At 33.5% G+C, this 13769-nt stretch overlaps 1 protein-coding gene across 1 annotated transcript; it reads left to right on the plus strand.

Annotated features, from left to right (window-relative positions):
• Nucleotides 1-2613: 2613 nt before the first annotated feature.
• LOC110869714 (ATP-dependent RNA helicase DBP2) lies at nucleotides 2614-11200 on the plus strand. Its single transcript, XM_022118946.2, has 14 exons — nucleotides 2614-2936; nucleotides 5159-5251; nucleotides 5360-5524; nucleotides 5623-5718; nucleotides 6340-6414; nucleotides 6518-6679; nucleotides 7319-7399; nucleotides 7652-7750; nucleotides 7929-8024; nucleotides 8196-8327; nucleotides 8415-8489; nucleotides 9457-9546; nucleotides 10570-10644; nucleotides 10818-11200. Exons 1-14 carry the CDS (start codon nucleotides 2700-2702, stop codon nucleotides 10983-10985), a joined length of 1644 nt encoding a protein of 547 aa, XP_021974638.1. The 5' UTR covers nucleotides 2614-2699; the 3' UTR covers nucleotides 10986-11200.
• The last annotated feature ends 2569 nt before the right edge of the window (nucleotides 11201-13769 follow it).

Genomic DNA, 13769 nt, shown 5'->3' on the forward strand with positions numbered 1-13769 from the left:
CTCGCAGGTCATATATCGACTTAGTTATTCTTTTCTATGTTTTACTTTTCGGTCTGATTTCTTCATATTAACACACCGCAATGGGTGTGTGTGGTTTAATGATTTTACGTCTACGTTTCGCCCAATGTAACTTTTTCCATTTTTATTATTATGTTTACGAGTTTTTCCGGTGTTGGTGGTCATCAGCGGTAGTATAGCATTGGTGCAACTTGGCACGGTTTTATGTTCCCACCGCAACGTAGGGGCTTAGTATATAATCATATATGTACTAACAAAATCTACTACAAAATGTTTCTAACTTTTCTCAAAATGATTATAACTTCTCTTATACTTAAGGCATGATTATGGTGTAACAACTTTTATTAATGAGTCATTTTCTACACGTTGTTACAGACGTGCGTGGTCTAACGTTTTTACGTCTTCTTTTTCAGTATTGCTTGTCGTTGACGATGGTGTGTGATTAATGTTGTTGGTACGGTTGTACCAAGCCGCAACGCGAGGGGTGCTTCCATCTAGTTGTTGTCTAAATCGGAAATGTTCAACTTTGGTAGGTTAGCAAGATGTTCCATAAGATCGGTTTGAAGTCTAAAGCGTGTATCTTGATCCCACAACTCAAATGATATCATCAGCAACGACTGTATTGGTCGACGAGTCAACAACGTACTCCGACGATATTGCATTCTCGTCATCCTTTAAAGTCATCGTGCAATATGATACATGCACATTAATTATCATATGTTGCTTCGTTGCCCGTGCCGATCGACTAAGGATACTCCAATTGGGGTTGTAAACACCTAACCACCGTTCGGCATCTTTTCTTGTCAGCTCTTACACCTTCTTGAACTTTTTTTCTTTGTTTTCAACTGGAGATTATATCTTTATTAACATGTAAAGTAAAGAATAAAAAAAAGTAAGGGGCTGTTTGGTAACTTCTGAATGATTAAGGGGTTGTTTATTTACCTTTTAATGAGACTCTTAATGGTTCAGACCTCTTACTGGTTCAACACTTAATGGTTCAGGCTGTTTGTTTCACGAGCAGATGTCTGAATAGTTCAGACATTTGCCTCTGAATGGTTAAACATTATACATAGTCTGAATGGTTAAGACCTCTAATCTGAATTGGCCAGACATTTGCCTTTGAACGGTTAAGTATTATACAGGCTCTTAATGGTTCAGACCTCTTACTAGTTCAAAGGATTTGTCTTACCAATTCAGATTAAAGGTAATGTCTGAATCATTCAGACATCTGCTCGTGAAACAAACAATCTGAACCATTACGTGTTAAACCAATAAGAGATCTAAACTATTAAAAGTCTTACTAAGAGATAAACAAACAACCCCTCAATATAATTCCTATTAAAACCTATATAAATTATCAACTTTCTTGTGCATCATGAGTTGTACTCCATGCTTAGGGAATTTTTCAAAAAAAAAAAAACTTGATTTTTCACTTTCAACCTTAAAGTTTTATCTTTTACATTTTAAGTCATTACTTGATTTTCCACTTTCAACCTTAAAGTTTTATCTTTTACATTTTAACCCATTTGAAATTTTTACTTTTAACTCAAACTTTTTCATCTTTTGTAATTCACCACAACACTTTATTATTTACAACTTTGGTCCTCCATACTTTTTATCTTTCGCAAGTTTTTCGTTTTACGTTTTGTTCTAAATTTTGCGAGTTAACTTGTCGTAGCGTGCATGTGAGGTTCAACATTTTTGCTCTATTTCTCCATATTTGACAGACCCGTCGCAACGCGTCCATTTTTTCCCTTTTGAAACTTCGTCGCAACGGGCGGGTCCTAGATCGACTAAGTTATTATTTTTTACGTTTTACGTTTCTGGTTAATTTCTTCGCATTAACACACTGTAACGGGTGTGCGTGGTTCAACGATTTTAGTCTCCTTTTCGTTTAGTGTAATTTTTATCATTTTATCTATTTTATTTTTACGATGTTGAGAGTTGATGTCGTTGTGGCATTGGTGCTACTTGGCACGGTTTTACGAACATTTTTAACCTATTAAATTTTTTACTAATATTTTGTTTCGGTTTACCCCTATACTTCCTTTACTTAAAAACTATTTTTTACGTGCATATTTTATGTACGAGTATGTATAAATATGATTTATTCAGCATTCCGACGTAAACTTTTTTTATAGACGAGCCAGGTCAAGTATAATACGTTTTTGTTTAAAGAAATCATTTTTACGTGCATATTTTTATGTACGTTTCGTATAAATTCAAGTTATTGTTTGATATGAATTCCATTTACTTTACGTTTGATCCAATGACAATGCTTATACATGTTACACTAACTTCAACTGGATACGTCGAAATGTGTGTTTTCATATGGTTAATGCATCATATAACGTTTGGACTAATCATTCAATGTTTACGATGTACCCGCGCCGCAACGCGGGCGGGTCTTAACCCTAGTTAATTCATATATTACAAGTTTAACCAACAATTTTTCCTTCACGTATTATAAAAAAGTTTTAAACAAAATAATAAAATCGAATTGCCCCAAATGCCAAATTTGTTTAAAAAAATAAACCCTAATTTCAATATTTCTTTTTAACAATAATCCTCAACGGCAATATCATTATCATGTCTACTTCGTTAACATTCTTGCACAATTGAACAACAACAACAACCGCATCGTCACTCATTTTCACACACTATTTCCACACACTCATCCAATGTCTTCTTCTTACGTACCTCCACACCTCCGTAACTCCACCACCAAAACCACCTCAACAACCCTAGACACCACCACCACAAACCACCACAAGCTCACCTCTAAATCCGCCACCAATGCCTTCTCCAATGCAGCTCCTCCTCGCCGGACCTCCTCCAATAACCTCCTCCAACCGCCGCGTGACGTGTTTCCGCCGTGGAAGCCTTCCGAACGCGTTCTTCGTCTTAAACCGGAGCAGGTTATGAGTTTTACGTTCATTTTGTTGAAACTTTGGCTATGTTAACTGTGTATGGAACTGTTTTGGCTATGAATTTGATTATTAGCATATTGCTGTTCGTGTTTAGGTTTTTGTTTGAGATTTTAGGGCCAAACGGAGCAGGTTATGTGTTTTACGTTGATTTTGTTGAAATTTTGGTTATGCGAACTGTTTGTGGAGCTGTTTTTGTTTGTGAGATTGATTGAATGTTGAACTAGTGATTGTTTGAAGATGAAAGGATTGTTAGCGTATAGCTGTTTCGTGTTTAGGTTATTCGTTATTATTGTTTGAATTCCTAGGGCCAAACGGAGCAGGTTATGTGTTTTACGTTGATTTTGTTGAAATTTTGGTTGTGTGGACTGTTTATGGAACTGTTTTTGTTCTTGAGGTTGATTGAATGTAGAACTAGTGATTGTTTGAAGATGAAAGGATTGTTAGCACATAGATGTTTCGTGTTTAGGTTTTTATTTTAATAGGTTATGTGGTTTACGATGATTTATTGAAATTTTGGTTCTGTTAACTGTTTGTGTAACTGTTTTCGTTTGTGAGATTGATTAAATGTAGAACTAGTGGTTTTTTGAAGATGAAAGGATTGTTAGTTCATAGCTGTTTCGTATTTAGGCTTTTGTTTGAGTTTTTAGGGCTGAACGGAGCAGTTTATGTGTTTGACGTTGGTTTTATTGAAATTTTGGTTGTGCGAACTGTTTGTGGAACTGTTTTTGTTTGTGAGATTGATTGAGTGTCGAACTAGTGATTGTTTGAAGATGATAAGATTGTTAGCGCATAGCTGTTTCGTGTAGTGTTGTAAAAATCGCGATTGGTCGGTGACTAGTAGGCAATTAATCGCTAGTCGGCCAGTAACTGAGTAATTTTTCGTTAATCAGTCCATTAATCGCTAGTCAGGCCTAGTCGGCCAGCCAAAAATGGGCGATTCCGGCCAGATTCCGGCAAAAAACATGTATATTCCGGCCAAAATCTGTATATTAGTCAGTTTCCAACCAAACCATGTGAATTCTAACAATTAATCTAGTATACTTAAAAAAATGAGTTGAGGAAGAGTTGAAACCTGTCGACTTAAAATATTTACCTATAAAAATGTATACATAAAACTGAAAATTACATATAAAAAACCCGATTTGATTAATACCGAGTAGTCGCTAGTCCCCACCTCACCGGCTGACTAGCGAGTTCTCCAACCTTGGTTTAGGTTATTCATTATTGTTTGAATTCCTAGGGTCAAAAAGAGCAGGTTATGTGTTGTACATTGATTTTGTTGAAATTTTGGTTGCGTGGACTGTTTATGGAACTGTTTTTGTTTGTGAGATTGATTGAATGTTGAAGTAGTGATCGTTTGAAGATGAAAGGTTGTTAGTGCGTAGCCGTCTTGTGTTTAAGTTTTGATTGAGTTTTTAGGGCTAAATGTAGCAGGTTATGTGTTTTACGTTGTTTGTATGGAAATTTTGGTTGTGCGAACTGTTTTTGTTTGTGAGATTGATTGAATGTCGAACTAGTAGTTGTTTGAAGGTGAAAGGATTGCTAGCGTATAGCTGCTTCGTGCTTAGGTTTTTGTTTTAGTTTTTAGGGATAAATGGAGCAGGTTTTGTGTTTTATGTTGATTTTATGGAAATTTTGGGTCTGTTAACTGTTTATGGAAATGTTTATGTTGTTTTTTATTGAAATTTTGGTTCTGTACTTCTGTATACTGGTTATGGAACTGTTTTGTTTATGAGATTGATTGAATGTTGAACTAGTGATCGTTTGCAGATGAAAGGATTGTTAGCGCATAGCTGTTTGTTGTTTAGGTTTTTATTTGAATTTCTAGGGCATTAGATATGAGACACATGTGTAGTTGAATCGTGTAATTAGGTTTCATAGGATGCATACTTTGAAGCTTCTGATTTAATTATCTGGCTTATTAACCAGGCTTGCAACGATTTCTTCATTTATAGGTCCAGTCTCGTGAGATAAATCACAAAATCTTAACATTCTCATCAAACGCACTAGTGGTAGCTTTTGTTACAACATTGCTAAATAATAAACCTGAGAACTTAAGGACAAATCTAAAATAATCTTAACATTCTCATCATAGTAAAAGGCTAAAAGCTTATGAGGTTGTATCATATACGGATAATATCGTTTTTTAAACATCTATTCGAATAAAGTTTGCCTATCAGTTTATCATAATGTGCTTCCATTACCTACAGATAGAAGAGGTCAGATTACGTCTCAATGTTGATGTTGCTGTCACTTCTGACTCTCCTCCCGCACCTGCACCAATCGAATCGTTTACAGACATGGTAACCGCATTTTGTACCCGATATACTTTTCTGTTACGTATGGCGGATTACTGGGTTAATGGTTAATCGCTACCAAATTGTTCAATGCAATTTCTTCAATACGTGCAGTGCTTGGACTCGAGCATTATGAAGGATATTGCAATTCATGAATACACGACACCTACTTCTATTCAGGCACAGGCGATGCCTGTTGCTTTAAGCGGAAGGGATCTTTTAGGCTGTGCAGAAACAGGCAGTGGCAAAACTGCTGCTTTCACAATACCCATGATACAGGTACTGATTCATGTAATACACTCATATAGTTATACAAAACACTCTAATTAATTACCTTTTCATAAGTTCTTATATGTTTACTTTTTTAACGTCTCCAGCATTGTATAGCTCAGCCTTCTGTTCGACGTGGAGATGGTCCGTTGGCACTAGTGCTGGCTCCCACTAGAGAGCTTGCACAACAGATTGAGAAAGAGGTAATGTGTTTCATTGTTCCGTTTACAGCCCATATGTATTTTACACGTGTATGATTTGAAGTATTCAGTGTGACTACTATTCACACTTTTGTTTCGACGTGTATGATTTGAAGTTGTTAAATGAGTTCCTATATAGATTACTTATACCTTTTGCATAGACTACTTGTACACTTAAGAGTTCAAGGCTTATTTTGGTCATAGTGAACTTCTTTCATGGTACTAGAGCTATTTTGTTGTATTTATTTATTTTAATCTCAAAATTTTTAGTGTTTAAAGTTAACAAATTAAAATACTATCTATAGATATCTTTTTAAATAACAAACGTCTCGCATACGTGATGCGCACACATCACACATCGGCTTTTGGGATCAAAATACATCGGAGCGCATCGCCTATTTTAAAACCAAGATTGTACAATATGTTAACATGCGTATTACACTCTTTTCATCATGAACTATGTCAATTTTATAACTCTTCATATGGGATTGCAAAACTCTGTATACACAGAGTCGACTGTTAATATTAAAGTTGTATTATCTGAGATAGTGAGATGTATAGCTATGATAATATTATATTCATATTCAATACATGAGGTTCACGTGTCTCATGGGATCATCACAGGTGAAGGCTTTCAGTCAGTCGTTGGTGAATTTCAGAACTGCAATCGTTGTTGGTGGAACAAACATTTCTGAGCAGGTGATTGATATTGAATCGATGTTTCATCAAGAGGGCAATTGTTGGTTTTGATAGGTATAACATAAGTTAATATTTTATGTTTTGTTTTATGTATGGCTAACAGAGGTCTGAGCTTCGGGCTGGAGTTGAAATTGTGGTTGCTACTCCTGGAAGATTTATCGATCATTTACAACAAGGAAACACGTCTCTTTCACGGATTTCATATGTTGTTCTGGATGAAGCAGATAGAATGCTTGATATGGGTTTTGAACCTCAAATAAGAGAGGTAAATTGTTTTTTTTATGCCAATGCTAAATTCCTATAATCAGTGTATTATTATTAGAGTAAATTACTAAAAAACGTCCTTTATGTTTACACCAGATTGCAAAATATGTCCTTTACCTTCAATAATTACAGAAAACCTACTTTATGTTTGCAAACCCTTGCACCTTATGTCCTTTAACTCTAACTCAGTTATGTCCACATGAGGGTATTTTGGTCATTTTACTACAAATACTAATGTCCACTTGGTCATATTTAACCATTAAAACTAACTGAGTTAGGGATAAAGGACATAATGTGCAAGGGTTTGCAAACATAAATTAGGTTTTTTGTAATTTACTCTTATTACTATTTGGTTTTTAAAGTTAGTGAACATGCTTCTAAATTATGCGAATTTGGATGTGTGTATATATGCACCATCGTGAAGTTCCTTCTTTTGGTGGAATAAGTACTAATATTTTTTTTTTCTAAAACTAATGTATAGCATTAAAAATATACAAATACATGCAGATATATACATATATACATTTCGTTTGGTTTTGCTTATGATTAATAGCTAAATAATGTCAAGATTATCTGCATTTTCATATTCATGCAAGCTGTTAAATGAATCCACCTTGTGTTTGCTTGTCATCTATTTTAGGTAATGCATAATCTTCCAGAAAAGCATCAAACACTGTTGTTCAGTGCTACTATGCCAGTGGAGATTGAAGCACTAGCACAGGTTTATCTCATTTCATATTCTTTTGTTACTAATGTCATAATTGGGATTGATCTTATTAATCAAGATAGCATCGGATTTTTGTTCTAACAAAAATCATCAATACAATGAATTTAAAATTGTTACTTTTCTAGGTATTGCGATTTATCTTATATTTTCTCAGAGCTAGCTAGCACTTGCAGCTACATTTGAGTTACAAAATATTCTAATATTGTGTAAATGAATATAATTTTTTCTTATGTTATACAACTTTAGGAATATTTGACAAATCCAGTACAAGTGAAGGTTGGAAAGGTTAGCAGCCCTACAGAGAACGTATCCCAAACCTTGGAGAAAATTACCGAAAACGAAAAGGTATGCCAGAAGTTACTTCGGCTTTACAAATTTCTGTAGTTTAAGATTTTATGTATTCCTTTATTTATTTACTTCATAATTGTATTACCTGAATTACACAGTCATCACTTTCTGGTGTTTATTTTTACTGGTTATGTTAATTTCCTGATAATTTAAATATATATCATTTTTTTTTCAGATTGATCAACTGCTATCATTACTTGTTGAGGAGGCTGCACTAGCTGAAAACTTAGGTCACCGTTTTCCCTTAACAATTGTATTTGTGGAACGAAAGGTATCCATATATTCTTTACATAATATATTTCTTATATTTAGTTTCATTTATCTAAATAACACCGGCAGTTATTAACTGTGGTAAACCGTAAACGCATATTTTTCTTTTTTCAAATTAAATCTTAAGTCTGCAACTTAACACCTTACAATTTTAATCATATTGTTCACGTAGACAAGGTGTGATGAAGTTGCTGAAGCTTTGGTGGCTCAAGGTCTAAATGCGGTTGCTCTCCATGGAGGTCGAACTCAAAGTGAAAGAGAAGGTGCCCTGCGTGATTTTAGACACGGTCCCACTAATATCTTGGTATGTCAGAAAGCTTTTTATATTTAACTATAGTATTTGAAACTTAAAATATTGAATTTTCTTCCCGTCTTGCACTCTGATTTTCAGGTTGCTACTGATGTTGCATCTCGGGGCCTAGATGTTACAGGAGTTGCTCATGTAGTTAACCTGGACCTTCCAAAGGTATTTTTACTATGTAACTTGAGATGTGAAGTAAAAGTCTTGACAATGTTGTGATATATGTGTGGGAATTTTGATTACGTGATTAGGGCTGCAAACGAACCGACCGAACACAAACATAACCTTGTTTGTGTTCATTTGTTAAGGAAATATATGTGTTCACAAATTGTTCATGAACACTTACCGAACTTAGATTTAATGTTCGTGTTTGTTTGTTAATTTTAGGCAACACACACAAATGAACGTTTATGAACACAAATGGAAACAAATGAACACAAAGAAGTGTTCATGAACAAAATATATACTACACTAATACTTATTAAATATTTTATCTGTCAGAATTTTGAAGTATTTAAATAAAATATAAAATAATAAAACGAAAAGCACTAATTATCTGTCAGAATTTTGTAGTATTTAAATAAAATATAAAACTAAAAACACTAAGAAACTATCAAACACAACTGAACAATTTTTTTTTTTTGTGTTCGTTTGTTTAATAAACGAATGAACACAAACGAACTTTTTGCCGAACGGTTTACGAACTATTCACTGAGCGTTCGGTTCGTTTGCAATTGTATACCCGATGTTATTAAATAACCAGAATTAAATAATGTAGCGGTTTCCTGAATATATTGTTTGAGTGTTTGGTAAATTCCAACTGTTTAGGAAATTAATAGATAAAATGACATAAGAGTACATTTTTTGTGAAAAATAGGTGTCACATCAGGAAGTCCTGTCAAATTAGGTTTAAAAATATATACTTGATTCTATTTTACTAAGAAACTGACTACTTGACCCCTAAATTATTAGATGATCTGTGTTTATCCAAACATTAAAAGCTAATAAAGTGCCATTGGACTATGTAAAATAGCATTTTTGTGTGTTTAAAAATCTTCTTACAATATCAAAATTTGGAAATTTTCAATTGACAGTTTTTCCTTTGTATCTTTTCTTATTGTTTTGATATCAGACAATGGAGGACTATGTGCATCGAATTGGAAGGACAGGTCGCGCAGGATCAACAGGCCGAGCTACTTCATTTTATACGGATCGTGATATGGTTTCTTTTTTTTTCTTAACCTTTTTCTTTTATCCCATTACTTAACCCATCTGACCCGTTAATATTTCAACATTTGACCAAACGTAAAGTTTCGAGACAGATGTTTGTCTGCTAACCAAAAACAAAATGTGGGACATGTGGAATCATGATGGTACCATTAGTTAATTGGATGGCAATTTCTACTGATTTACTTACTAATAAATCAAGTTGGGACATGTTTTATCTCAAAACTAATGATTCATATGCCTAAAACATCAACCTAAAAATATGCGTACCACATACAGTGTTTGACACATAGCCTCGATATTTTCTATCTCATCTTTTCCTTTAGTTTTGCCATGAGATCAACTTGAAACCTTTATTTAAAGAGGAATGAGCAAAGCGTGCCAGAGTTCGTTCAAAGTCTATTTTAATGCATACAATCTCCTAAAAACGTTTTATCCAAATTATTTAGTTTTTCTTATCATAGCAACGTTTTTGTTTTTATAGTTAACATATCCATTATTTAGAGTAAAGTACATGGATGGTCCCTGTGGTTTACTAAAATTTTGGATTTGGTCTCTAGCTTTTCAAAAGTACACAGATGGTCCCTCTGGTTTGCACTTTGTAACACATTTAGTCCCCAGCCAACAAATCTAAAGGTTTTAGCAGGTCCAAGTTAGGGACTAAATGTGTTACAAAGTGCAAACCACACGGACCATCCATGTGACTTTTGGCAAAGTTGGGGACTAAATACGTTACTAAGTGCAAACCACCGGGACCATCTGTGTACTTTTAAAAAGCTAGGGACCAAATCCAAAACTTTGGTAAACCACAAGGACCATCCGTGTACTTTATACCACTATTTATGAAGAATTTTAAGAAATGGACCAAAAACGTTTGCGGGCCAACACGAACCAGCCCCTACTAAAAGGCGACTCGTTTTGACCCGGAACCTACAGTTCTTAGTGAAGCGTAATGCCCTTTTAGTAATTTACTCGTTACTGATGCCTGCTCTTGCTTGCCGATAAATATCTCTTTCAGTTCCTTGTATCACAAATAAGGAAAGCAATAGCAGATGTTCAATCTGGGAATACTGTGGCTTTCGCCACCGGCAAGGTACTTCCTTTTTTTATATATTTTGATTAGTCATTCATTCTAGACCTTTGTAGTGCATAGAAGTGACAAATCGACCCGTTTATCAATAAATGGGTCAATTAGTATTTTGATCTTGCATGTTTGACCTGTTAGAGATAAAAACATAAGCATATATAAATATATTATATGTATAGGTTGCTAGAAGGAAGGAGAGGGAAGCGGCAGCTGCACAGAAAGAAGCAAGGATTGCACAATCAAAGCTTCCACCGACGTCAATAAATGTTGAGGATAAGTACAAGTACATGATTGCCCCTGCAATGATCAAAAAAGAGGGTTCTGCTGATGATGCTTGGGATGATTAAAACTCTACAAAAGGTTTTGACTTTAAACCCATACCCCTAAGACTTCAAAAAGAAATTATAAACAAAAGGAAATATGTTTTTGGTCTTATTATTCAAATATGATAAAAATAAAATGTACAGGCTGGTAGATGAGATGAGACTCTAGGTTGTGTATAATTTGGATTAAATTGTTATTTTTAGAATACAATTCAGTCTCTTTTCACTTTTGTTTTTTATATAGCAGGGATTGCTTATTAAACTATTTATCTGTTTATTGTATTGTAAAATAAGCGCGCGTGAAATAGTAGGGTTTAAAAGATTCTGATAAGCGTTTTCGATAAGCAATCCCAAACATGAGCTTATATGGCGAGGTTGCTCATTGGTGACAATTTCTTATTAAAACTCTGTTTATTGCATTTTGAAATAAGCGTGTGTGAAATAATAGCCTTTAAAAGATTATGATACACAGCTTGTATGGCGATGTTACTCTTTTGACACACTGAAATCAAATCTGTTATGGTCAAGAGATTATATTGTGACGCGTGTAACGTTTTATAGGAGGCCGAATTTTGGGTTCCTCCTCAAAGAAAGAAAGGTGGTGGTGATGTTTCCGAATGAGTTGATTTAGGTTATGTCATGGTAAAATCACCAAAAGCAAATAACGATCGAGAAATAAACTAAAATCAAAGGTGGTTTATATCTGTAAAAAGTGCAACATCGTTATATAGAAGAAAGGTCACTCTTGCAAGTTGCAAACACCATTATAAAACAGTATGGCTTGAAGTAGTTGTAAAAGAAGTGTGACAAATAAAATTAACCTTTTTTGTATATTACACTCTCAAAAGTCGTTTTAATCAAAACAATAAGATATAGCATGGTGTAATGCACTGTTTGTAGGATCTTTTTGTAAGGACAGAATGTGAGTTAAAGCATAAAAACGACTCACTCCTACCTCTAATAAAAAAAATATTTATTTGTGTTCAAATGGCCAGATACATGCAACTTCATTATTAGGCTTTGTTCTTTCTATAGTCATCTTCTGTTTTTCGTCCAGTCCCATACAAAAACTTGTAAGATTTTTTAAGAGTTAATTGCCAAAATCGTCCCTGAGGTTTGGGCACGTTTGTCATTTTCGTTCAAAATGACACTTTTGTACCAAATTGCCCCCAACGTTTGTAACTTTTTGCCATTTTCATCCAAACCACTAACTTAGTTTATTTTTTCTGTTAAGTTGAGGATATTTGGATGAAACTGGTAAATATAAAACCACAGGGACGATTTTGGCAATTTACTCAAACCCTTTTTAATTTCTTTTATTTAATTATTTTTGTTACATATATAATAAAAAAGAATATACATGGAATTTTTAGAAAAAAAAAAATTAATAGTTTTGTCACATAATTTTTATAAATGTTCATCCAAATCACTAACTCAGTTTATTTTTTCTGTTAAGGTGAAGGATGTTTTAAATTTTATAAATTAAGACAGAAATTAATTTACAGCTTCTTTATATAAATCCGTTTTATAAAGAGAAAACGTCATTGTTGTGCAACACATAACAATCTATTACAACTTTTAATATTTATCAGTTGTAGAGATAGAAAAAAATTTTAAAAGATTACATATTTTTTAAATATGTTGAGCACCTAGAAAATATGTTGGTAGAAATAAAATATTTATTTAATTAAGACTATGAGGGTAACTAACTAATACTTATTCTGAGTGGCTTGAGTAAAGAAACTTTTGGTTCACAGCATTATAATTACAATTTGGTGGGTAATTGTAAGGTTTGGTAACGATACGTTGTTTGATAGAAGGGGGGAGGGGCACTGGCTTTTGTTTTTACCTTAGGAGCGAATTTAAAAGAGTAGAAGATGAATTACAAACTTCGTACATATGATAAGATTTTTTTATTTGACCTTTTTTTCAATAAGGTCACCAGCATTTTAGTTTTATAAAATTTAGAGGTTTAAGTAGATTTTATTTTTATAAAATTGATCTATATAAAAAATTAGAAATTAATTTCTGTCTTAGTTTTTAAACATCCTTCGCCTTAATAGAAAAATTAACTTAGTTAGTGGTTGGATGAAAATTTATAAAAATTATGTGACAAAGCTATTATTTTTTCATATAAAAATTGCATGTATATTCTTTTTTATTATATATGTGACAAAATTAATTAAATAAAAGAAATTTAAAAGAGTTTGAATAAATTGCCAAAATCATCCCTGTGGTTTTATATTTGCAAGTTTCATCCAAATATCCTCAACTTAACAGAAAAAATAAACTAAGTTAGTTGTTTGGATGAAAATGGCAAAAAGTTACAAACGTTGGGGGCAATTTGGTATAAAAGTGTCATTTTAGACGAAAATGGCAAACCTGCCCAAACCTCAGGGACGATTTTGGCAATTAACTCATTTTTTTTTGGTAAGATACCCTCTGTTAAAATAGGTCTTTAACATACAAAATGACTTTAACATAAGAAGTGAATGAAACTTCTTTTGTGAATATTTTTTTCTATCTATTTAAGTATGATGTTTTCTTTTACTTACGAAAATCCAGTTTGTATGTTAAAACCTATTTGTATCATAACCTAACCCTTTAACATACAAGATACCCTTTTAAGTATGATGGGTCTTTTATAATGGGATTTTGATTTAGTCCATTCAATTCTTTTTTCTAAAGATACTTCTGGTATTTGTTCGGTATAAGACCATGCGTAGTGGTAAGGGTGAATAATGCTCCCACCCTTAAGCGTTTTTCGTCATGTGGCAGTACAGTCAGCAAGGGGCATTATTGAGCGTT

Source organism: Helianthus annuus, chromosome 1 (genome assembly GCF_002127325.2).
Source record: "Helianthus annuus cultivar XRQ/B chromosome 1, HanXRQr2.0-SUNRISE, whole genome shotgun sequence".
NCBI lineage: Eukaryota > Viridiplantae > Streptophyta > Magnoliopsida > Asterales > Asteraceae > Helianthus > Helianthus annuus.

What these genes read in the sequence shown, in the direction of transcription:
- LOC110869714 (XM_022118946.2), top strand. Translation starts at nt 2,700, where the DNA reads ATGTCTTCTTCTTACGTACCTCCACACCTCCGTAACTCCACCACCAAA. An exon ending in TTGTATTTGTGGAACGAAAG is followed by an intron (nt 8,025 to 8,195) that starts GTATCCATATAT and finishes TTGTTCACGTAG; the next exon opens with ACAAGGTGTGATGAAGTTGC. An exon ending in TGGCTTTCGCCACCGGCAAG is followed by an intron (nt 10,645 to 10,817) that starts GTACTTCCTTTT and finishes TTATATGTATAG; the next exon opens with GTTGCTAGAAGGAAGGAGAG.